General features: G+C 42.4%; 4 protein-coding genes across 10 annotated transcripts; all 4 read left to right on the forward strand.

The window, feature by feature from the left end:
- The first annotated feature begins 290 nt into the window (after window positions 1-290).
- On the forward strand, window positions 291-1,885 carry zgc:65997 (uncharacterized protein LOC794398 homolog). Its single transcript, XM_037272714.1, has 4 exons — window positions 291-652; window positions 832-1,009; window positions 1,088-1,182; window positions 1,263-1,885. Exons 1-4 carry the CDS (start codon window positions 326-328, stop codon window positions 1,452-1,454), a joined length of 792 nt encoding a protein of 263 aa, XP_037128609.1. The 5' UTR covers window positions 291-325; the 3' UTR covers window positions 1,455-1,885.
- A 380-nt stretch (window positions 1,886-2,265) lies between these two features.
- LOC119135234 (pantothenate kinase 1-like) lies at window positions 2,266-13,700 on the forward strand. Of its 4 annotated transcripts, none has more exons than XM_037272709.1 (9): window positions 2,266-2,933; window positions 2,967-3,118; window positions 6,312-6,458; window positions 6,537-6,742; window positions 6,808-7,061; window positions 8,069-8,245; window positions 8,608-8,731; window positions 9,394-9,519; window positions 9,718-13,700. In XM_037272709.1, the coding sequence occupies exons 1-9, from the start codon at window positions 2,839-2,841 to the stop codon at window positions 9,775-9,777; spliced, it is 1,341 nt and encodes a 446-aa protein (XP_037128604.1). In that variant the 5' UTR covers window positions 2,266-2,838; the 3' UTR covers window positions 9,778-13,700. The 4 variants fall into 4 exon arrangements, with proteins under 4 accessions (XP_037128604.1, XP_037128603.1, XP_037128605.1 ...); XM_037272710.1 differs by having other exon boundaries at window positions 2,267-2,936; window positions 2,976-3,118; XM_037272708.1 differs by having other exon boundaries at window positions 2,266-3,118.
- A 264-nt stretch (window positions 13,701-13,964) lies between these two features.
- On the forward strand, window positions 13,965-20,052 carry LOC119135175 (monocarboxylate transporter 12-B-like). 4 transcript variants are annotated; one of them, XR_005100505.1, is made up of 10 exons: window positions 14,003-14,083; window positions 16,090-16,278; window positions 17,226-17,329; window positions 17,415-17,558; window positions 17,668-17,763; window positions 17,837-17,996; window positions 18,097-18,732; window positions 18,815-19,074; window positions 19,221-19,539; window positions 19,625-20,052. XR_005100505.1 is itself a non-coding variant. In XM_037272583.1 (9 exons), exons 2-9 carry the CDS (start codon window positions 16,154-16,156, stop codon window positions 19,406-19,408), a joined length of 1,713 nt encoding a protein of 570 aa, XP_037128478.1. In that variant the 5' UTR covers window positions 13,978-14,087; window positions 16,100-16,153; the 3' UTR covers window positions 19,409-20,052. The 4 variants fall into 4 exon arrangements, 3 of the variants coding, with proteins under 3 accessions (XP_037128479.1, XP_037128478.1, XP_037128476.1); XM_037272583.1 differs by having other exon boundaries at window positions 13,978-14,087; window positions 16,100-16,278; window positions 19,221-20,052; XM_037272581.1 differs by having other exon boundaries at window positions 19,221-20,052.
- A 167-nt stretch (window positions 20,053-20,219) lies between these two features.
- Window positions 20,220-23,068, forward strand: LOC119135178. Its single transcript, XM_037272587.1, has 6 exons — window positions 20,220-20,476; window positions 21,097-21,827; window positions 21,900-22,018; window positions 22,140-22,266; window positions 22,334-22,412; window positions 22,486-23,068. The coding sequence occupies exons 2-6, from the start codon at window positions 21,108-21,110 to the stop codon at window positions 22,503-22,505; spliced, it is 1,065 nt and encodes a 354-aa protein (XP_037128482.1). The 5' UTR covers window positions 20,220-20,476; window positions 21,097-21,107; the 3' UTR covers window positions 22,506-23,068.
- Window positions 23,069-23,147: the final 79 nt, after the last annotated feature.

Consider the following 23,147-nt stretch of genomic DNA (forward strand, 5'->3'; position numbering starts at 1 on the left):
AGCTTTGTGTAACTACTCTGATGACCTTCACCGGGCGTATCGCGCTTGTTGTGAAACGCGTTGCCTTCTAGAACAGCTCGTTATCTTTAAACGTTCTAAACTCAGCACAATATATAATTAAAATAATTTTAATCCAAACTTCGTGCATTAAATTTTCAAGTCAGTTTACGCAGTTTAGTATGTTCCGCACATCCAACAACACTCATCTACTACTATCCCGTGAGAACGGATCTATGTTAGTTAGAATCCCCACGCGTTTTTTAGACAGTGAACTCAACAAACACATGTTACTTTCTTCTGCATAGCATTATGTCATTCCGGTGTCATGGCGGCTCCCGTGGCCCTCGTCCAAGGTGCCAGCCGGGGTCTGGGGCTGCAGTTTTGCAAATACATTTTAAAAGACAAACCCCCAGCGAGTGTTATAGCAACGTGTCGGAACCCGGACGGGGCCACGGAACTGCAGGGGCTGGTCGGACAACACCCGAACCGGCTGACGGTGCTTCAGCTGGACGTGAATCGCGAGGAGGACATCCGCAAGGCAGCTGAGCGGGTGAAGAAGAGCTTTGGTCGGCTTGATTTGATGGTCAACTCGTCCGCTCTGCTTCACCCCTCCGGGAAAGGAGAGACGAGCCTGAGGGATGTTTCTGCACAAGTATGCCATTCACTTGTAAAAAGAAGCACCAAACTCCAGTTTTTATTTAACTTGCTCATTAAGAAATGCTTCCATCAAACTTCTAATGAATATATTTCCCCCCCACTTCACATGTTACTCCTCAAACGATGTTCTGCGATCAGCATGTTTATTTTTTACTCTTGGTTTTGTCTTTTCAGGGCATCATCGCCACCTTGACCACAAACACGGTGGGTCCGCTTGTGATGGCCAAGTACTTTGCTCCACTCCTGCAGAAGGGCGGAGGTGGCTTCGGTCAACAACCAACAGACCAGGCTAAGCGGCACAGCGGCATTATCGTCAACGTCACAGCCAAAGTCGGCTCCATTGGCGACAACGGTAACATATAAGAACCATTACATACTACTGTATATAATTGTGTTTGAATACACGTGATATCTATTTTTTAACCTGAAGGTCTTGGCGGCTGGTACAGCTACAGAATGTCTAAAGCGGCTCTAAACATGGCCACAAAAAATCTTTCCATTGAGCTGGGCCGAAATCGACCCAAGGTAATTTAATCTTATTTGCATTTATACATCAGTAAAATACCAGTGGCCTACCAAATGATGCTGTATCCTACCCCCGCTAGGTGGTATGCGTTTCCTTGCATCCAGGAACATTGGACACCGACTTGTCGAAACCGTATCACAGGAACGTACCCGAAGGGAAACTTTTCAGCACGGAACGCTCTGTGGAGTACCTGATGGGTATCATAGAAGTACTGGATGTGGAAAAGACAGGTAACGCCTACAGCTGGGATGGAACTCAATTGCCCTGGTAGCAAAAAGAAGGAAGAACAAGGACTCTTCATATATTAATCTAAGTAATGGGATTGTCAATATTCATTTGAGCAAGACATTATGGTGTGATGAGATTTTCATATATTTAATGTCAAGTTGTGCTCTTGAATTTAGATTTGGATAAATTTGAGAAATATTGGCAAATGACCACTCTCTTTATTTCATCAAATTCTGCAAACTAATGATGTTAAACTAAATGTTATTGTGCATTATTTCCCTTTTATATGTTTACAGATGCTTTTTATACTATTATATCCGTAGCCTATTTTTCAACTGGTTATTGCTCCCTTTTTTCCAATATATTACAGCGCTGTCCTATGTGTCTTACTCCAACCCACCGCCAGATGGTGTAAAAGTACCTTGTGAAGAATTGAGCTGCTACTAAAGCATGCAAAAACGCAGGCAAAAAAAATCATTTCTATCTTTCCCGACATCATGAACTGCTGCGTTTGCACGACACGCTTGCAAAAATCAACGATCATCTTATTTGTTTTTACAGCATTCAAATACGTTGTTACGGCAGCTTATGAGCTGTCACTTTATCTCTTAATCCGCGCGTCTTTTCTGCAATTGTACTTTGAATTTTTGCGTTGAGGCGATCGATATGTAATTATGCTGTGGCGTGCAATAAAAGCAACATGTCGTGACTGTGTGTTGACAGCCGGCTTTGTGCACATCAGTCGTCAGTCCGGTATGTAGAGGGGAGGGGGAGCACTCCACGCTGCACAAGGGAATGACAGCGGGTCTTTATAAATAAAGACCCCCCCCCCCAGCTGCACACTCCCTGTCTGCTTGCTTGCGTGGGCAAACACACCCCCCGCTTAAAAAGTGGGCGAGGGGAGGAAGAGTGGACTCATTTGTACGTTTTGACACGGTTGGAAGAAAGAACCGGTCCAAGGAGGTTAACGGGTTTTTTCCGCGGCTTCGCTCGGTGACGTCGAAGACGACGCGGAGTCGTTCGGTCCGTCGCCCGCTTTTCGACGCGCTCGTGAATGTAGGGAAATGACCGCGAGTGACCTCGAAGCGACTGCTGTGTTGTTTTCAAACGATTAGCATCGCCAGTGCGTTATATCTTAAAACAATAACATGCACCCGTGATAAAGGTTTTGACCTGTAGGAGGGGTTCGGTTGGGTTCATTTGAGAGGACGGAACGGCTGTCACTACGGGGCTGGCTCAGGCTAATTTAGATCCCGTGTTAGCTTCGCCGCCATTCAATTGCTTAGCCGAAGCTAAGCTAATTTAGCGCTTGCGCCTAGCTTCCCGGCACCCGTAGATGCTTCAGCGAAACTAGGCCAGTTTCTCCGGTTTTTAGCGATTCTCTTCCCCCTTGTAGAGGCTAGACTGGCGTAGCTATCGTTGCTGCTATGGATAAAGCAAAATCAGTGATGGACAAAAAGGGGGCGTCGGGACCTTTTTGCGTCAGCAACGGCCCGAGTCAGAGGAGCTACAACGGGCACATCAACGGTTGCGGCAGCGGCGCGCTCGCATTGCCCAACAGCAGCAGCAGCAGCGGCGGCAGCAGCAGCGGCCAGTATGACAACAATCGCCATATGCACCGAGGGGAGAATGTGGAGTGCAACGGCTCGCCGGCCAAGAAGAGCAGGCTACGGAGAAGGACCGAGTCGATGAGGCGGCACAGACCCCGTAAGTATGAGAGGAAATGTTTGGTGAATGAATTCAGGATGTTTACACATCAATGAAACATTTTAAGTTCATTTAAAAACAATCAAAATCACATTTATTTTATACACGCTGTGGTTAAATATTCACAGTTTTCTTCATCTCGTTTGTTGACGGGCGATGTCGCCTTTTCGGCTCTTATATACCTCGGCTGCGTTAGCCGCGTTCTGATTGGTCGACAGCCGGCGGTGGAAAAGCTCCTGATAAGTGGGCTTGGCTTGAGGCGGCCAATCAGCGCTCGACTCTTGTCTCCAGGCTGGCGTATGAATGGGACAAGACCACGCCCCCTTATTTACTCAGGGCAATGTGAGTGAAAAATCACCCAGCTAAAAACTTTCTGAGGGTTTTATCAGTGCAGGATATTGAAAACTGTCAGAGTGAGCGTCACACTGGGATGCTTTGCAGTTTTGGTAGTCATACGTGACAGTTCTTTTTTTATTTTTTTATTTGGTGAGCTGATATTTTGCCTCATTATGAAGCTGAGAGATCAAAAGAAACCTGGTGAGTGTTAATTTGTAATACATTTTTTTATTGCATCTGCGCTCGGTATTTCTCACCTTTTTAATATTTAACCCAACTAATAACTTTACAGGGTTTAAAGTCTCTTCGGTATGACGCTGCACATATCTTTGAGATGAACAGAGGACAGGTTGTCGTAACAAAACCAGTCATTATTGTTCAGCCGGCAGAGATTAGCTGCACGTTTAGGGACTTGGTGATAACTGTAGACTGTCAACATTCCTAACTTAAAGGGGGCGGAGAACGTGGGTGGGGTGTGTGCATCAGTTTTGTGTTTCCACTCTCAAGGAAACTCCAGTCACGTTGTGTCTAGGTATATTACTCCTGATCCCCAATTTATTTCCTGTGAAAGTTATTTGATATTCAAGCGGGTTTTTAACTTTGTCAAACTGAGGTCGAAATGTGACTGTTGCCTTGAAAAATATTGGCTTCTTGTAATAATATGAATAAGAAATGAGAAGCATGAGCCTTCTGTTGCCGCTTAATAAACAATGCAGAAGACCAGAGCATTCCCAATGTATACAAAATGGACTTCCTGGTGATAAATGATGCTTTCAACAAGATTAGCGATGGGTGTGCATTACGGCAAGCTGTGATCAGCCGGCAAACATGTCGCTCTTACGTAATAGTGGTTGCGGGGTCCCGCTTGCGCACCCACCTCCTTTTTTATGGTCATGTTATCTTTGGATGAAGGCCAGTCAGCCGTCCCGATGAACCCGAATGCCACTCAGATCCTTTCGGCGGCAACGTGTGTCCCCTCGGGCCCCATGTTTGTTTCCTGCTCCACATTGAAGCACAAAAGCCCCTTCTTTTATCACACAGCATCAGCCTTAGGCTATGTTTAAATGGCTCAGTATGAAAGAGGAAACTTTATTCTTTTGACCTTTTCTGAAAAGTCTGTAAAATGACACCGGAAAACAATCGCTATCCATACAAACCAGCAAAAAAAAATGACTCACACGGATGTCATATGCATGCCAGGCCAGTAGGTGGTAGTGTCAATATTTATGGATGATGCAAATCAACAGCAATGAAATAATAAATAAATAAATAATTTGGAGAACAGAACCTTAAATTGGTTTCATTTGTCATAGACTACTACCAAATTTGCCAGTCGACTGCATTGTTTCATGGGTCAAATAGAACCTTGCAAAAATGAATAACAAGACCTGAAGCATATTCAGAAGAAACCTGATGGAATAGACTTGCTTGGTCCAGCTTCTGTTTGCCCTTCATAACTTTGCAGTAAGTGCACATTTTGAGTGGAATTTGAATGTCCGCTTCACCCTCGGGTCACGTTGGAACACTCAAGAAGTGGATGAATAATTTTGAGTTGGTTTGGGGGGAAAAAGGTGTGTCTGTTCAAAGTTCCAACAGTAAAAATAAAATTGCTTCATAAAGTTCAATGTCAACCAAGCCCGATTCGAAATGTGACGAATGCTAAACTTCATGTACGTCACTTTAATCAAACTTCTCTGGTTTTCTTATCACACAGCCACATGAGTCAAGTCAAAGATAGGCGTAAAGGTTAGCTAGCTAGTTAATTAAAAAGTACAGAGAAAAAACACATTCATGCCAAGAGGCTGATCAGTAAGCATTGATATAATATGAATCACTTGAGTACTGGTTGTACAGGTACACACACACACACACACACACACACAGTCCTTTTAACAACATGGACGTAAGTGTCGCCCATTCCCGAATCTTCTCCCTTGTCATGTTGACCCTTGGCTTGATGACAAAGCGTGCGTGCAGGTGATAAGCGTGATAAATCAGTTTTTGGTTGTTCTTCAAACAAGTTATGTTGTGGATTTAGCTGCTTGATTAACTCAATCATAAGCAAGCAACACTGCGGGATTTTAAAGTAAACAATAAAAATGTTTCTTGAAGATTTATTGAATGGAAGGTAAAAAGTTGAGCAAAGAAAGTCATTTAAGTTTATTGTTGTATGCTGTTGTGTTATTTGGGAGGGGGGGGGGCTCATGTTTGCAGACCTATTATCAGGTCAGTGGGTGAGGGGGCAGTCGAACAAGAGTCGAGGTGACCCGGCCGGGTTTAGAAACGGAACACGGCTCATCCAGTGGCGGCGTCACGAGCAGCAGGTGTGTGACAAGATGGAAAGAACGTCTCCTGACTGCTCTGTTTACGTTATTGTGATCATCTGGAAAGGGAGTTTCCAGGAACTTTTTCGAATTAACACCTGTAGTTCCCGAACCCCAAAAAGTTTCCGTTGGGCCAATCGTGACATGAATCAAGTTGATAAGTCAATTAGACCTGTTCACAACTGCAAGTTTCTGGTCCTTTTGGAAGTAGCAACTCTACTCTTTCATCATTTTGTTTTCTGGGTTCATGAACGAAACATTCAATTAAATATGAATAAGATGAGAGCAAATTGCGATAAGAAGAGATTGAAAATCAACTTGGAGGTGGTGACGGAAAAAGGAGGATGATTGATGGCTATATGAAGGTGTCTGTCTCCATGCCAACCCGCGCAGTATGTTCTCGCCAACCGGACGAGCAAGTTGCGCTCCTGTTACCCACCGTCACCTTTCGTGTTATACGATGACAATATGCTACACGATCGCCTTTTGTTATGGCGGAACAAAGGACGCATCCTCCTTTTGTCTCCCGGTAGCGTTCCCATGGTTCGGGATGGACATCGGCGGCACGCTGGTCAAGATGGTCTATTTTGAGCCGGTGGACATCACAGCGGAAGAAGAGCAGGAGGAGGTGGAGAACCTCAAGTCCATCCGCAAATACCTTACCTCAAACGTGGCCTATGGTAAAAAAAACAAATACTGACTTGACAAGACAGAACAGAAATTAGCATACAGTAGATAAACGCCGTCCCCTCTTCCAGGCAAGACAGGCGTGCGCGACGTCCACCTGGAGTTGCGCAACCTAACCATGTGCGGCCGCACGGGCAACCTGCACTTCATCCGCTTCCCCACGCAGGCCATGCCGCTCTTCATCCAGATGGGCCGCGACAAGAACTTTTCCAGTTTGCACACCACGCTCTGCGCCACCGGCGGCGGCGCCTACAAGTTTGAGGAGGACTTCCGCTCCGTGAGTGTTACCTCACACACACATACTTCCATGTCCTCACGATGACATTGAAGCGTGTTGCCCAGATGGCCAACCTGGAGCTACTGAAGCTGGACGAGCTGGACTGCCTGATCCGCGGGCTGCTGTTCATGGATCGGGTGGGCTTCAACGGTCACCCGGAGTGCTACTACTTCCACAACCCCTCGGACACGGAGAGCTGCGTCAAGCAGCAGTGCACGCTGGACAACCCTTTCCCCATGCTGCTGGTCAACATCGGCTCCGGCGTCTCCATCCTGGCCGTCTACTCCGAGGATGACTACAAGCGTGTCACCGGGACCAGGTCAGTGTATTTGATGGCTTTATTCGGGACAGCTGCACAAATGAGATGGGATATGCTCTGATTTTGTCTTAGAAAGCTTCAATGCGCTGATTCTCAAAGTGTGGGGCTCCCCCTGGTGGCACCTCAAAGTATTACTTAAGTAAAAATAATTGAAAAAAACATTTAAAGTGTAATCCTACATTTTAGGATGATTAAAATGTTTTATGTGCTGCCAAGAAAATACCTATTTGGCTTAATGTCTATTTTTGATATAAAATTAATTCTATGACTATGATGTAGTATTGCCAATACAGTATTTTGTATTATATAATAAAGATTTGGTAAGAACACCTCAAAATGGCTTTTGAGATTAAAAAAGATAATGTTTCCCCTTAACTGTCAAATGAGTGACTGCTAAAGTTGCTTTGTCACCAAGAAAACATGATAAAGGTGAACATAGTTAACATATTTAGGCCACTCATCTTTATGTAACATCTCCTTGCATTATGCAACAAATAAGATAAGATGAAAGAAGTCACTTTATAACACACGGGTAGCATTCCCACATTAGTTAAAGTAGTTGATATTGGTCCCTGTCATCACATTAGTTTTCTCACTCATTAGTGTAATTGAATTAATTATCATAATTTTGGTTAGACACATCCCTACCGACACAAAAGAAAAAAACACCTTCCGGTAGTTATTTGCGGTTTTCACTGAGGTGAAGTGAGGTGAACTTTATTTGGACTCATTTAAATTTTGATTTGAAGGTACTTACATTACATTAATATTTTTTTTTTCACCGTCTCATTTTTTTTTGTTGCCTTCATCACTCACTAGTGATGTGTTTGGATTGTTGTATAATGTTGTTTTTTTGTTTGCAATATCTAGTTTGAATTATAGTCCCTGCCGGATACTAATATTTACATTTCTTTGTGAGTTGTATTTTTTCCATATACTTTAAATGACAGTAATATTAGTAATTGTAATTCTATTTTATTGATATAAACTGTGTCCCCCCCCCCCAGTCTGGGAGGTGGTACATTCCTCGGCCTTTGCTGCCTGCTGACGGGCTGCGAGACGTTTGAGGAAGCTCTGGAGATGGCGAGCAAGGGCGACTCCACCAACGTGGACAAGTTGGTCAAGGACATCTACGGCGGCGACTACGAGCGCTTTGGCTTGCAGGGCTCGGCTGTGGCGTCCAGGTGAGTGAGTGCAACCACAGAAAACATGCGGGAAGAGCGAAGCACTTTCCAATCTCGAATATAATAATTAGGAAGTTAATTCTGCCAAATCACTTCAATATCCACTCTTAAGCACCAAGCAAACTCAATTCACATTGAGCAAGATTTCAAATGGAAATCCACATTTTTTACGATTTTAAGGTACGGTACACAATAGCTGCTACAAACGCAACTCAGACCTTTTGCTTGTTAATCTGCATTCAGATCAAAGGTTAAGCCGTAAAGCAAAAGTTTGACCAAAAGCAGTCGTTTTTATCTCCGCCGTTATCTGTTATCGTGTCAAAAACAACACACGCCATCACACGGAATATGATTTTCTTCAGTTTCGGTCACATGATGGGCAAAGAGAAGCGCGACACCATCAGCAAGGAAGACCTGGCGCGGGCCACGTTGGTCACCATCACCAATAACATCGGCTCCATCGCGCGCATGTGCGCCGTCAATGAGGTAATTGTGGGAAAATTCACAACAATGAATCTTCCAAACGCACGACTTGTGACTTTCTGCGCTCGGTGAGCTTCTTTACAGTGTTGTCTTGTGGCAATGGCGATCAAGCAGCATTGTACAGGGCTATCACGGCACGCAGAGCCGCAGCAAACAAATCGTACGATTGGTACAGTTGTTGAATTTTCACCTGTTTTGGTATTGCTTTTGTAGATTCATTGATTTTCTTTAGTGCGAGATTCACACCACGATTCCATGCAGCATTTATTTTCCCAAACCGCAAATATCTAAATATTCAACGCTAATTCTAGTAAATATTTATGCAATTTTCATTTCCTCTAGGACGTGTCGTCTTTAGGGTTGTGGGTAAACTGGACTCTATTCCAGCTGACTTTACTATATTATATCGATTTAAAAGTCAATACCGAGTAAAACGGTGACTTGTGTCCAAAATATTGTAAAAATCTTTAGAATTTGGTCCAATTTCGCCCTGGATGTGCTCCTCATTCCTCAATCTGCTCATGAATTAGCTCACCCACACCACCATGTGGCGAGGAAGTGGCATTGACACATGTACTATATATATACACTTATATCGATATAAAATGCATAAAACTTTTATTATTGCTTCGATAGTAACCCGAATGTTTTTCTTAACCTGACAGAAAATCGAGCGTGTGGTGTTTGTGGGCAACTTCCTCCGCATCAACACGGTGTCCACCAAACTGTTGGCCTACGCTATGGACTTCTGGTCCAAAGGACAGCTGCGAGCGCTCTTCCTAGAGCACGAGGTAAGAAGTCACATTTTAACAACATTAACTCTTACATAAGTACGACTTGCTCTCAACCATTGCAAAACATGTTTAAACATAACACAAGACACCCATAAAACACAAAACTTGCACCGCAAAGTATGCAATGGAATTAGCTAGTGGCTACTACGACAAGCTAACAAATGAACAAAAACACTTTTGGGCGGTTTCCCTCAGGGTTACTTCGGAGCCGTCGGTGCGTTGATGGAGCTTCTTAAGACAACCGAAGACCCATGAGTGGCCTCTCGCCCTCCAATGCTGTGATGTCATCAACTCTGGAAAAGCTGCGAACGCCGCAGAGGCTGCTAAAGGAATTATTACTACAAGACACGACGAGAAAGCAAGAGGAACTGGGGAAAAGCCATCGGGTGATCGTATGTACATAGCCTTCAAAGCGTAGAGGTTGTAATCACTAATTTATGCTAATTGACTTCTTGCCTGAGTTTTTGATGATGAGCTACTGTAGCATCTGCCCCCCTGAAGAGGGAGCGTCTATTTATGATGAGGAACTCAAACAGAGGATTAGCCAAAATGTGGCTAAGATCATGCAAAGGTTGCCCCTCTGTGGTCAAATAGGAACGTCATTGCCGAAGGCCTTTTTGCTTTTTGTTTCGCTTTGTGGCTCCCTGTGTGGACCAACCTTATGTCTTCTTCCGAGCTACGCTTCAGGTAGCATCTCTTCCGCATGTCTTCGCCTTGTTTATCGGCCGTTTCTCGCCACCCACTCGGACCAAGACATAGCTGTCCATGTCCTAATATTTATAGACCTGTCGCCAAACCAATGTCCAGCAGTTAACAAAACGGTCAAGCCAATGAGAATGGGAACACGAGCAGGAAGCAGAAAGCCTGCCAAAGTAAATAATAGTAACCATGGCCTTCTGCATCCATGCTAAAGGTGCAGCTAACGATTGAGCAGCTCACACAAATTGCTAACCAAGTAGCTAAAGGTTTGGTCAGTAATCCTGTTAAAGCGACTGCAATGGGAACAAAACCAGGAAGTAAACAACACTAAACATGGCCTTCAGTGTCCACTTGACCCGAAATGCTAAAAGTGGACCATCTCAAGCTCCTCTGCCACTTTCTTACGCCTTCTGTCACGGTTCTTTGTGCTATCTACCCTTTTGTTAAATACTTAGAATTTTAAATTAGCTCAAGAATTGTTTTTTTATCAAATTGTTTCCCTCCCAGGTGGTTGATTTGGTCAGGTCTGAATCCAAGAAATGAACAGTTTTGCGGAACTCCGCTAAAGAAATAACTCATCAACCATTTTCCTTACACCTTCTGTCTTCTCTGTGCCACCTCAGCCAAATACTTCTGTAATGTCTCTTGACAACACATTCTAGCGTAAATTTTTAGCATTTGCGTTTAGCATTAGCACTTGCATTTGTTTTCGTCAAACTGTAGTTCTTACCCCCACTGGTATAGTTCATTGGTCTTGTAAGACTCTTATGATGAGCCAAAATTTTGTAATAATGACAGCAGTAGTTAGCATTAGCATAGCATCTTTGGCAGGTCAAGACGTACCTTTAAAAATGCACCCGGCTAACTTGACGGTACTCCACGGCCTTGCTTGATTTTCCAATTTCAGTTTGTTAGCGCTAGTGGAACGTCTAAAAGGTTTCACACCTGTTAACCATCAGCCAGAAACTGAAAAAAAACTGAAAAAAGAACTAACCAACAGATTCTCTTCACTGCTTTTTACTCTTTTTTTGTTTTTTTGCGGTACTGGTTGCCTTGGTGGCACTTGAGCGTGTCCTCGAACCCCGAGCCCTTAACACCGTCTGTTTGCATCCATGCCTTCATGTTGTAACCTCATACGTGTTCCACACGTTGTTTTTCACTTCAGTGTCTTTTGCTGTTGCACACCGAGAGTCCTCGAAACCGTTTGTAGCAGAGCCGTAACAGACAAACGTTGGCAACCTAACCTTTTTACTCAATCTCATCTGTTACGGCTCTGACGCTAACTCCGACGTGTATGCAATCGTTGTCGGGCGGTGACAATTGCTTTCAAGACGGTGTGAAAAGTGAGTCAGGTCTTCCCACCCCGGTCCCACCGCCTTCCCGGCCTTACCTTTTTACGCAATCTCGCCTTTGTTACGGCTCTGATACTACCTCCAAAGCCGGAATATTGCCGAATAGTTGTTTCCCTTCATTCCATGTCAGTGCTGTAAGCCCCACTCTTGTTACGCAGTGGTACTAAAATTTGAAAAACCTCAACATTCATCGGATACTGTACATACAACTGGATTGTTTTATTGGATTGTTCTTGTTATTAATATTTAATTGTTTGTTTGTTTTCATGTTGGTTTACAAGTTCTGTAATGACTGCGAGCATGTGGTGCATCTGAACCGCAAAATGTCTTCCCAGGCGGCCATTTTGTGGTTAAAAACACCAAGTACACTACAGATTATTTATGGTTAATATATAATGTAAAACTCACAGGGTTTTTCCTAGCTCAAATTGAGGCTGAGGTGGTCCCACTCTGATCAATTATTTACATTTATTTTTATTTTTAACATTTCTTTAAACACACCACCTGCCTTCATAGATACTTCAAATACTTGTGCGTATTTTCTTAGACACATTGGCAGTAGGCAAGAAAATTATTTTAGCAGTATTTCTGATATGTAATAATTTCATTTATAAAAAAATGGTGGTTGGTGAATAGTTAGTTTTCATGATGTTAGTGCCCCAAATTAGCAGATGGACACCTCAAAATTTTGTGCTGGAAAAATCCTGAATTTAAGGTACAACTTATACAATCTCTTGATGATTTAATGTTAAATAATAACGCTAACAAATTATTTAATTAGTTTTTAGTGTTTCTTTTCCTATCAAACCTTAAGATCTGTGATTATTTGTGTTAGCAACAATGCTAACTCAAAAAAGTGCTGGGACCATGCCTATATTACAAGAATAACTTTTGCCCATGCGCTACTTGGCTATGCAGTTAGCATCCTAATATATGGAAGCAGTCTGAGCATTTATTCGATAAACTTGATATCCATTTAAGGTCCATGTACTTTGACCTATGCTAAAAAATCGCCAGTTGGATATGCAAACCTGACAGTAAAAAGAGAGAACTCCTCCTCCTTTTGTCTGGTCCTGCTGATTTTGAATTGTTTGCTATTTGAGGCGTTTTTTTACCCATTTAACACCAGTTAGAGTGGACAAATGTTTCACGATGAGCACTTTGTATCTGGGTCGACCTCGCTTGTTGTGACTTTATTGCCTGTTGCACAACTTGAGAAAGATTTTACTTTTTTTTTTTTTTTTTTTTCCTTGTTGGTTGTCATAAAAACATCCTGTTGACCAGTCCAAGCCTTTAAACTAGTGATACGGAGGAGAAAACGTTCATTTAAATGATTGTCTGAAATGCTTGATATGTTTAATTCGTTGTGTATGTGTATATATAGACAAAAGATTTTTTGTTGTTGTTGTAAATATGAATAATAATGATCTATCCGACACCAGCAATTTTTCTCTCATTTTAGCTAGGCAAGCTTTCACATACATCGTCTGTATTGTAATACAAGTGATAGAGACACGAATTGACAATCGTGAAAAAAACATCAGCGATACGAGCAATGTCTCTGGAAGTATGACGATATCCTACGATTATTTCAACGATACAAATCGGTATCACGATACATAATTTATATGATTGGGGGGAAAAAGCGTATAATAAGTCATGGCAGACAATAGGAGTTACAAGGGAAAATGCATGATATTTTTACTCACTGTTCAAATTGTGTCAAATACGGTGATTGCACGAGAAATTCATCGTAAGAAAACTACATAAGATTGATTGTGTGTATATATATGGATCCATATAAAAATACCAGTGTGATATAATGGAAGAAAACTAATTACTAAAAATGAAATCTTATCGTTACAACTAATGAAAACGCGACAATTTTGTTGCAGTAAAATCAGTCGTTTCACGATACAGCTCCACACAAATTCAATTTTAGCATTTATTTTGGGTAATGTAGATTTGACATGCTTGTGAAAGCTGCCGCTGGTTGTTTCGTCATTTCTTCTGCTTTTAACACAAAAAAAGAAAGAAAGAAAGAAAGAAACTATGCGATGTGCAATGCGTATGTAATGGTGTGAATAACACTTTTTCTCAAAAGGAATAAAAGTGAAACTGGATGAATTATTCTCAATGTTTATTCACCCATTGTGGCCTTTTCAATACCAACCATATTTTGTTGTTTATTTATTTGTTTATTTTTTTATTTTCAACAATAATTTCAGCAAGCTAACTTTTTTCTTTGTTTGAAACGTGTGTAGCAACTTATAGAGTAGGAGTCAAAGTTAAGGTCTGATAAAAACAGGTAAGCTAATGACAACACACAGTATAATGGGGTGTTGTGCATAATGTAGGGATTCTCCTCCCACTTTCTCACTGACACACACACACACACACAGATATATGTTGTTTGCTCAGCTACAAGTGTTGCAGAACACCGCGGTGTGGCAGCAGGCCCAGCGAGACTGCACTCCTCAAGGTCTCTGGAGGTGTGATGCCGGGAAACTGTAAGTTCAAAACCAGCTATTACTATTCATATAAAGTTTTTATTATCATCATTATTGTTAAGTGAGTTTTTTTTTTCTCCAAGGCTAATTTGCTTCTTCTCACATTTAAACACTTTGCAAACTTCTTGCAAAAGTAACGCTCACTCTTTGCTGTGTTGTAATACTGTGAAGCGTTACACATTTGCCAGGATTTCTTTTTTTTAACCAACACTTGCTAATCAGCAAGTGTTCTTTCCACAGCTTTCTTGGTAACTAATTCATTATTTTGCACCTAGTAGCTAAATTTATATGAGCTTTCTGGTCCTCTTTCTGGAAGTTCAGTATGTAACAAAATCCTAGCTTCAAGTCAAATAAGTTTGTTATTTTTTCCCCTAGACAATTTCTTTTAAGTTTTTCCATGTCCCCCTGTGGGACAAGATCAGGAGAAGTTAATATTTGCCAATTGTGGTCTTCAGACTGCTGTGCTAAATAATTTGATTTTAATAACGGGATTTAGTATGTATTTAGATTTAGCAAGATTATTACCAGGTTGACTTTGGGTCACTAGATTTCTTGGCTTTAAATTGGTAGCTGTATTGTATGTTGCTTTATATATCTTGGCTGGCGAGATTGGAATTAGTATCTTGAAAGGTGTGCTCCAGCTAGTTGGCAAGTTAGCTAACTAGCTTGGACTTACATTTATTCATTTCAACATGGGAGCTAGTTTTAGGTATGTACAATACAGATCGCTGGTTAGATTTACATTAGAACTAAGAATGTTTTCTTATTAGTTTCATCTCATTTACCCGTTTGATGCATATAAAAAAGTTTCAATGACCCAAGCCTGAAATGAAAGAAAGTCAGCCATTTTGTTTTTCATAAGTGGTCAGGGATTGTACCTCAGCAAACGTGCCACTGTCAGAAAATATATCTAGACATATGGTCAAGTGCAAATTGCCAGACTTTTGTTTCCCACATCATCTAATCTGGGCAGATCATTGTCTCAAAAGAAGCCCTTGTGTGTGCCTCCACGCCAGCTGTGCTCTATTTGCGTTGGGGCCTTTCAGAAGAACTCACATCACATTGCATGAGCTCCAAGAGTCCACAACAACACACGTGCACGTGTGACAACTAAACATAAAAGCAAGCATGTTGGAAAAGGATTTAATGCTGTTATGAAAGGGTTAGCTACAGTGGAAGGGTCAAAGTTCACTTTTTTTTTTTTTGCTTTGTCATCTTTGGCCTCAAAATGTTACCCATGCAGTAAAGTTCAAACTTGTGTCGATTGACAGAAGTGCTGAAGACAAATTCTGCGCTTGTTTATGCAGACGTTGTACTTCATCTTTAAAAAGAAACACCAAAAATGATCAAATGTACTTTATGGGGAAAGCCAAGTCAGATAAATTGTGAGACAAGCTACCAATTCAAAGCTAATAAAAAAGCTAGTTAGCTACCAAGCGGAAGCTAGCTTAGCTTATAATGTAAATATAGCTAACTAAAAGATATGTTAATATAGCTGATGAAGAAAAAAATACTAAGTCTGAACCAATAGTTGGCTAATCAGAAATTCCATCAAATTAGTTATGTGGTTGCCTGTTTCTGTAACTTTATCTCCTCAGTGTCAAATTTCCTCATAAAAAAGACAATGAGTGTGCACTTGTTTTTCAGATAAAAATAGACAGCTGCACAAATTCGTGGAAAGGGCGTCAAACTTCAAAGTATTGATACTGTATTGTTTGTTTGTGTGGGTCAGTGATAAACCATCATCTCGTTGTTGCATACGTCTCTCGCTGTATCGGTTGCTAGTCCTTTATGCTTTTATCCTTTTATTATGTCAGCTTTATTTATGCTTTTATCCTTTTTTTTATGAATTTGTCATATATGTCGTTGTCGTATAGGCCGCACTCTGTTGAAACGATAAAGACCTCCGTGTCCAATATGTGACACTTGAAAGGAGGATGAATAAACTCAATGCAAAATGAAGCTAATTCATTAACAACTGGAATGTTTGTGTGCATGTGTGTCAGAGAAGCCAAGGCTAAGGGCGAAGGGGCCACTGATGACAACTAGGCCCGTAATTGGTCGGTAGCCATGGATGTCAGTGTGCAGGAGAAGCCTCGCCCGGGCCGCGGCCAGGCGAGCGAGGAGGGCGGCTGGGGGTGGATGGTTGTTGCGGCCTGCTTCCTTGCAACCATCTGCATACGTGCGGTCACCAGGTGTGTTTGCACCATCCAGCACTGGTAACCCCATCGTACGTTAAAATGAACAAGGATGTATAAAAAGTAAATATTTCTTTAACATCGCCATAGTTGTGACTTTATTACCACCACGAAATTCACTTAGCAGGAGTACATTCCTAAACAGCTTAGTGTTTTGGTTTTTTTAATCCACTAAGACTCTAAATTCCTCATGAGGCATTTCCATGTTGACATTTTTTTTTTCTTTTTTTTTGCAAAGTCAGCACAATTCCCTGACTCAAAGTTATACGACCTACACACTGTGTTGATTTTGTTGAGGAACACGTGTGATGCTGCTTTTCCAGAGGCGGTCTTAAACCCGAAAACAATAAAGGCGTAAATGAGTGGCAGGTGTCTTTGATGACCTCATTTTTGACTTGTCCTTATCGTCCACAGCGGGCTAGCAGAAGAAATGACATTATATAAGTGTGCTTATGCAAGGCTCAATATAAGCAAGGCCTCACAGTTTGCGCACTTTCTGACCTCAAACGTTGCTGAGTACAAACAAAACGTGAAAAGATATCATGCAATGAGGAAACAATACTGGTACTGTGCTTTCAGAAATAAATTAAACAACACATCAAAATTAAAATATTATATTTGATATTGGCCTATCAGTACTGTGCTTTGAAAGACATTGGTATTTAATACTATTTTTGATACTCATGCGTGACATCAAGGATATTACAAAACACCTTAAAAGATTACATAAGAGAAAACAGTAAACTTTTATTGGCCTGTACGAGCGGTTAAGATTGCCTCCTATAAAGTCTGCCTAGCAACAAGCTACAAAAACAAATCCCAGCAGTTGATCTAAATTACTGCTCAGGGGATTGTTTATGGACCAGTATCAATAAAGGTTCCAATGCTATATTTTTTTTTTTAAATTTATTAAGTATGATGATGTCCACTGTCCCTGTGTCCAGATGTGTTTCCATGTTCTTCGTGGAGTTTCAGCTGCACTTTGAGCGAGATTATTCCACCACGGCCTGGATCCACAGCCTCATTGATTGCACCACTATGCTCTGTGGTATGACAACACATCATTTGTATTTGAAAAGTGATTTAAAAAAAAAAAGTATTTTAGCTTGCTTGATTCAGACATGTGTTTCCAGCACCTCTGGGTGGTTTCCTTGGCAACCGCCTATCATGCAGAGCCACAGTGATGCTGGGGGGTCTCTTGTCCTCGGTGGGTCTGGTCATCAGCTGCTTCGCCTCCAGTCTGGAACATCTCTACGTCTCGCTGGGCATCCTCACAGGTACGGCCTCCGGCATCAGGTAAAAATATGTCTGTTGTAATGGTGTACACACACTGTTGAAAAAAAACCCAAAACACTGTTATGTTGTCTCGATACTTGATTTTTTTAGGTTTGGGCTTTGCTCTGAGCTACACTCCATCCATCGCCATGGTTGGCCGCTACTTCAGCAAGAGGAAAGCTTTGGCGTACGGCATCGCCCAGTCTGGTGGGGTCCTCACTGTGTTTTCCCGCCTTTCCACCACTCGGCTCTGTCATTATCGTCACATTCTGCCATTCAGGCAGCGGCATTGGGACCTTCATCCTGGCTCCGGTAGTTCAGCTGCTCATCGAACGTTACTCGTGGAGGGGGGCCATGCTGGTCCTGGGGGGCATTGTTTCCAACTTGTGTGTGTGTGGAGCCTTGATGAGGCCGGTGGTGGAGTCCAGCGAGAAGCAAAGGTGGGATGGCTATGACAAACTTGTTAGGCCATTGACTCATTTGGAATAGCTTGAATTGAAATAAACCTGAATAATGCTAACACTTGATTTCCTTATAAAGGATATCAGATGAATCCAACAAGGAAAAAGAAGAAACCAAAGAAATCCCAGCAAAGATGCCAGAAATCAGCAAGCTCGGCTACAGTGAAGGACTACTGATTGCTAACGGAGCGCTGAGAAACTGCCAACTGGAGAGCAACAAGCTAGCCAAGGTTGACAAGCTAGCTCAGGCTAACATGCTAGCCTTTATGTCCAGCGGGCCCAATGCCAGGATAACGGATCACAAGCTAGCAGAGTGCCTTTTACTTAGCAACACGCTAACGGCAGCCATGCTCGAGGAGGTAGCCGAGACAAAGCTTGCTAGCGCTGTGGAGAGTCGTAACTTGTGCAACAAAATGGCTGCCGCAAAGACGGAAGTCGTCCTTTCTGAACCGTTGGCGAAAACTAACGTCCCAAGAGATCGTTGTTATTGCCTCCAGCCAGGAGAGGACTTTGGCTTCCTAGTAGCTCCGGACTTCCTGGTTTTGTGCCTGTCCTTCTTGTTCCTGGCATATGGCTGCAGTACTCCTGTGGTCTACCTGGTCCCTTATGCCCTTAGTATAGGGGTAGAGCAAAGGCAGGCCGCCTTCATTATGTCCATTTTTGGAATCAGCGGCATTGTGGGTAACATTACCTTTGGTTGGATCACAGACAGGAAGTAGGTAGTGGCTTAAAACCTTTTGATAATACTGCAAACAAAAAGCCAATCATGATATTTGATACTGCTGTGTCCTTTGCAGGTGTCTGAAACGGTACCGTATGCTAAGCTACATGCTAGCGATAGCAGTGGAGGGCCTGAGCTGCCTGTGGGTTCCACTCCTCGACTCCTTCGCCCCGCTGACCATGTTCGCCGTGGTCTACGGTTACTTTGACGGTGCTTACGTGGCGCTCATCCCTGTGGTCACTTCGGACGCCGTGGGCTCCGCTTACCTTACCTCAGCCCTCGGCATGGTCTACTTCCTGCATGCTGTGCCTTACCTCGTCAGCCCACCCATAGGCGGTGAGACATTGGCGATATTTCATTAGTAGTCATTTATTGTGTTGTTGAAAGGAAAATACTGTACAAAACATTTTGGTCAAATACACAAATGGCAAAATCATTTTAGATGCACATTTGACCTCAATATGAAGTGTGTTTTTCTCTAGGTTGGTTGGTGGACATGACTGAAAACTACACAGCGACGTTCTTTGTCAGTGGTGCTTCCTACATTTGCAGCGCTGCCATTCTAGCGGCGGCCATATTGGTCCGACGGGCCCGTCGGTCAGGACCAAAGGAGCTCTGCTCAAAATTTGCCACCACCACCTCCACTGTGTGTCATCAGAATATCATCTAAGCACTCTGATGTGTATTTTTTTTTGTAATAACCAAATACCCGTATTTCTTTTTTTACGACAACTCTGATATTTTTGTATACACAACTGTGTTGTGTATTGATACCGTACTATGCACGACTAAGATATAACATATAAAAATAGATGATACTGGTATTGATCCTGAACTGTGAGAAATAACGATACCACACATCAGTATTAATGTTACCGACAAATATATATATATATACGATATATGACAAAACAAACAATAATTGATACCTGTTCGACTACTGCTACAACTAAGTTACATAAAATATACAATACTTGACGCTGGTGCTTTGATACTTGGACTGTGAGCAATATTGATACAATTGATCAAAATATCTATTTGTTATCAGTGTAACAATACTGTGAGTGACAAGTATTGATATTTGATAGTGGTGTATTGATTATTATACTGTGAGTGATAAGGATTTGGTATATCAAAAGGAGGTGATCCTGGTGTATTGCTGCTAAGTAATACGAAACATGGCATATCGGTATTTAGTATCTGCGTATTGATACTGTACTGTATTTTTGTTTCAATTCATTTATGCAACTACTATACATGTATGTACGTGAAGGAATAAATGAATTCATGGGACCAAACATGAAAATGAATAAACCCTGTCCATATGTTGTGTTTCATGATAGTATTAAGGGATTATGAATTTTTACTACAATGCTTAGAGTTGGCTGACAAAATATAGTTGAAAAAAGTGAACTATTTGTTTCTCACAATGATTAGTGGAAAAATATATTACTGTAATTTATTTAGCAAAAACTTACCGTTTTATTTTATAATCTAACAATATTTTCAAAGAATAGTTTGAAAATATTCCTCCATGCATCAGTTACACTTTTGTCCAGCAGGCGGCAGTGTATACAAGTGCTGGAGCTTGAAGTCTCAAGTGATGTCGTCACATATAATCGACCATTTCGGCTGGCGCTTACCTATGACGACGGTGACGTCAGGACTCGGAGATGATGGCTGAATTAGTAATCGCCTAAAACACCCACAGCAGGACTAACGTGATTTAACTGGACAGGTATAAGTTTATCAGTGTCACTTTTTGTTATTAGGTAGTTGTTAATTGTGATTATTGTTTGGACGGGCTAAATGCCTGTCTCGCCAGTAGCGATCCATCAAATTGCCTTTGACAAAATGGCAGAATGTAAAATGTGTGGGATTAAATGTTGGTTTCTTTACTTTTCGGATTGTTATTACTTATTTAATAAAAAAAAGTCTGCTTTCGAGATGTTTGGTGGTAGTCCTATTAGTGTGTTGTCTTGATTTGAGGTTTTTCATACAGGCACCAGGACAGCTGTCAATCACCAGATTAGCGACCATATTAAGAGTCTTAAAATTGGAATTTGCGTAAAATTTCCAAGATTAAATGATTGACATGAAATGATCGTTAAAATGCACTTTTAAAGACGATTCAAGTGGTAGAGATTTGTCTGTGACAAATATTAAAGAACGTTAGGATTTATTACAAGTGTGAAAATGCATTCATATTTGCTCAACAAAGTCAATGGGGGGGTTGACATTTTAGCTGGGAACCTTTTGTACAACTCAAGTATTAGCTTGCGACTCACTTTTCCATTGTTATTGTTTTGTTGGACTGCTTGTGAAATGACCAAACTAATATTTGCTGTCTCCTTCAAGTGAACGAGTGAATGGAGCCAGACATCCTGACTGATCAACACCCAGCAACTCGCGCTTCATTGGACGATGACATCAAGGAGGCGGGATCAGACAAGGAAGAGTTCCGGGGATTCTCTCCTGGCCTCGTCGCTTCCGCTATTCCGGCGTCCCAACTCAAGTGCAACTTTCTTCCGCCTGGAGGGCCGCTTTTGCCCCTTACTAACGGGTTCTGCCACGGCCCTGAGGAGGAGGCCGGATTTGCCGATTTTGCCGTATTTGCGGAGCAGACGACCCACCCGTGGTGTTGCGGCTTCTCGGGTGCTACGACACCCTCGATTGGGCTGAGGGAAGCACGAGACATCATCATGGACTCCGAACCCGCATCATCTCACCACCGCCTCCATCTCAGGACTCAGAATGTTCCTCGAATGCCCCCCACCTCTGATGATCAGGACTCCCTCTTGTTGGAAGAGCCGTCCGAGGGCACGGAACCCAACGTGTCCTCGCTTACCTCCTACGGGGATCACACCGATGATGACGATGATGATCGCACGGTAGAGGACAGGTGTGCTGCATCTCAGGAAACATGTCCTACCTCCAAGCAGTCCTCGCAATTCCTTCCCGACAACTCCCGGGGTCCGCCGAGTCTTCCACCGAGTGAAAGCTTTGCAGACTTCTGCTCAGCCGCTACGCGGCAAGATGGCGGTGAAAAGTGGGCTGACTTTAAAGACCAGAGCAACCACACGCAACAAGTAGGTCGACCTCAGGTGGTCGAAGAGTTAGGGTTAGGAACAGTAACGCCATTTTTCTTTCCTGTCCACTAGCTCCTCCAGGTGTCTTTTCCTGAGACTGTGGGCAAGGAAGAGGAAGAGGAGGTGCCCAGCTTGGAAGCACTGCTTCATCCTCAACATCATCCTGTCTGTGAGGAAGACACATTTGAGCGGTATGACCCAAAAAAATAAAAGCCCTTTAGGGAAACATTTGAGATTTGTTTCCCTTCTTGAAAAGTTTTCAAAATGATATCAAGTTGTGTTTAAAAGCATCTCTGCTCTTATTTATGCCAGTGCCCGGACTGTCTTGTGGCTCCCTCACCAGGACGTGCACTGCGCCGCAGGCCTGAAGTTCCGATGGGGCACTTCCCACGCCAACAGGACTCTGCTCAGGTGTCTCGGTGTGGTTTCCGGCAACATGGTAAATTCATGTCGTCATCGTCGTCGCTGTTCCCATCTGTGTCAAAACAGTATTATTTTTATACCAGGAGTCCAGGAAGGACTGTTATCTGGGGCACACAGTAACCACCTACAAAACCCAAACACTCAATCAACTCAATGCTGCAAGTATGTGTAATTATTGATTTCAGTTTCGCGGATGCCATGCCACTGTAATTGTTGTCATTTTCTTCTCTTGTAGAGGAGAAGCCCAGGCCTTAAGAGCTCTCAGGTGGTCCTCCTTCTCTTCTCGCTGTGTTCCGTCCCTGCAAGCAGAGGTTGGGGAAAGTTGTCATGGTAACGCTGTGCACAGTGTGAAATGACTAGGATTTGCACTTTTTTTTTTCTTTATCTTTCCTGGGACCTAGGACTGATCCTATGAATGAATTTATTTAAAAGAAACCACACGACTGTGACAGGATGCAAACTCAAAAATGGTGCGACTCAACTTTATCAGGTTCACGCGTCTGTATTTGTTTATTTATTTATGTCCTATTTATTCATCATTCCCTGACCACTGAAGCATTAACTCTACAAGCATGTTAACTCTGTAACTTCTTAGTGTGTTGTCATAAAAATGTTCCTCTTGTTGTAAATATGATCTCCATCCATTCATTCCTCCTTGTTAATTTGTGCATTTTATATGCCACCAATTGCATCCCAAAAACAAATTTTCAACTTTTTTCCCCCCCAAGTCTTCAGGGTTACTGCTTGAATCAAAATGGAATGCAATAAAGATATGCGATGCAAAAGTGTAAATACTGAAATAAATCAGATGATACTACTGAATTGTTTCACATCTATGTACTACAGATTCGTGCATGGGTTGTTCTTTGGGCCTGTGATAGTCTCCATTTCAAAATT

The sequence above is a fragment of the Syngnathus acus genome, chromosome 15 (genome assembly GCF_901709675.1).
Source record: "Syngnathus acus chromosome 15, fSynAcu1.2, whole genome shotgun sequence".
Lineage (NCBI taxonomy): Eukaryota > Metazoa > Chordata > Actinopteri > Syngnathiformes > Syngnathidae > Syngnathus > Syngnathus acus.

Bases quoted from the DNA above. Each gene is read 5' to 3' on its own strand.
- zgc:65997 (XM_037272714.1), top strand. From the start codon at position 326: ATGGCGGCTCCCGTGGCCCTCGTCCAAGGTGCCAGCCGGGGTCTGGGG. The intron at 653-831 runs GTATGCCATTCA...TTGTCTTTTCAG, and splicing joins TGAGGGATGTTTCTGCACAA to GGCATCATCGCCACCTTGAC. The intron at 1,183-1,262 runs GTAATTTAATCT...TACCCCCGCTAG, and splicing joins TGGGCCGAAATCGACCCAAG to GTGGTATGCGTTTCCTTGCA.
- LOC119135234 (XM_037272708.1), top strand. From the start codon at position 2,839: ATGGATAAAGCAAAATCAGTGATGGACAAAAAGGGGGCGTCGGGACCT. The intron at 8,246-8,607 runs GTGAGTGAGTGC...GATTTTCTTCAG, and splicing joins GGCTCGGCTGTGGCGTCCAG to TTTCGGTCACATGATGGGCA. The intron at 9,520-9,717 runs GTAAGAAGTCAC...GGTTTCCCTCAG, and splicing joins CGCTCTTCCTAGAGCACGAG to GGTTACTTCGGAGCCGTCGG.
- LOC119135175 (XM_037272583.1), top strand. From the start codon at position 16,154: ATGGATGTCAGTGTGCAGGAGAAGCCTCGCCCGGGCCGCGGCCAGGCG. The intron at 18,733-18,814 runs GTAGGTAGTGGC...TGTCCTTTGCAG, and splicing joins GGTTGGATCACAGACAGGAA to GTGTCTGAAACGGTACCGTA. The intron at 19,075-19,220 runs GTGAGACATTGG...GTTTTTCTCTAG, and splicing joins CGTCAGCCCACCCATAGGCG to GTTGGTTGGTGGACATGACT.
- LOC119135178 (XM_037272587.1), top strand. From the start codon at position 21,108: ATGGAGCCAGACATCCTGACTGATCAACACCCAGCAACTCGCGCTTCA. The intron at 21,828-21,899 runs GTAGGTCGACCT...CCTGTCCACTAG, and splicing joins AGAGCAACCACACGCAACAA to CTCCTCCAGGTGTCTTTTCC. The intron at 22,413-22,485 runs GTATGTGTAATT...CTTCTCTTGTAG, and splicing joins CAATCAACTCAATGCTGCAA to AGGAGAAGCCCAGGCCTTAA.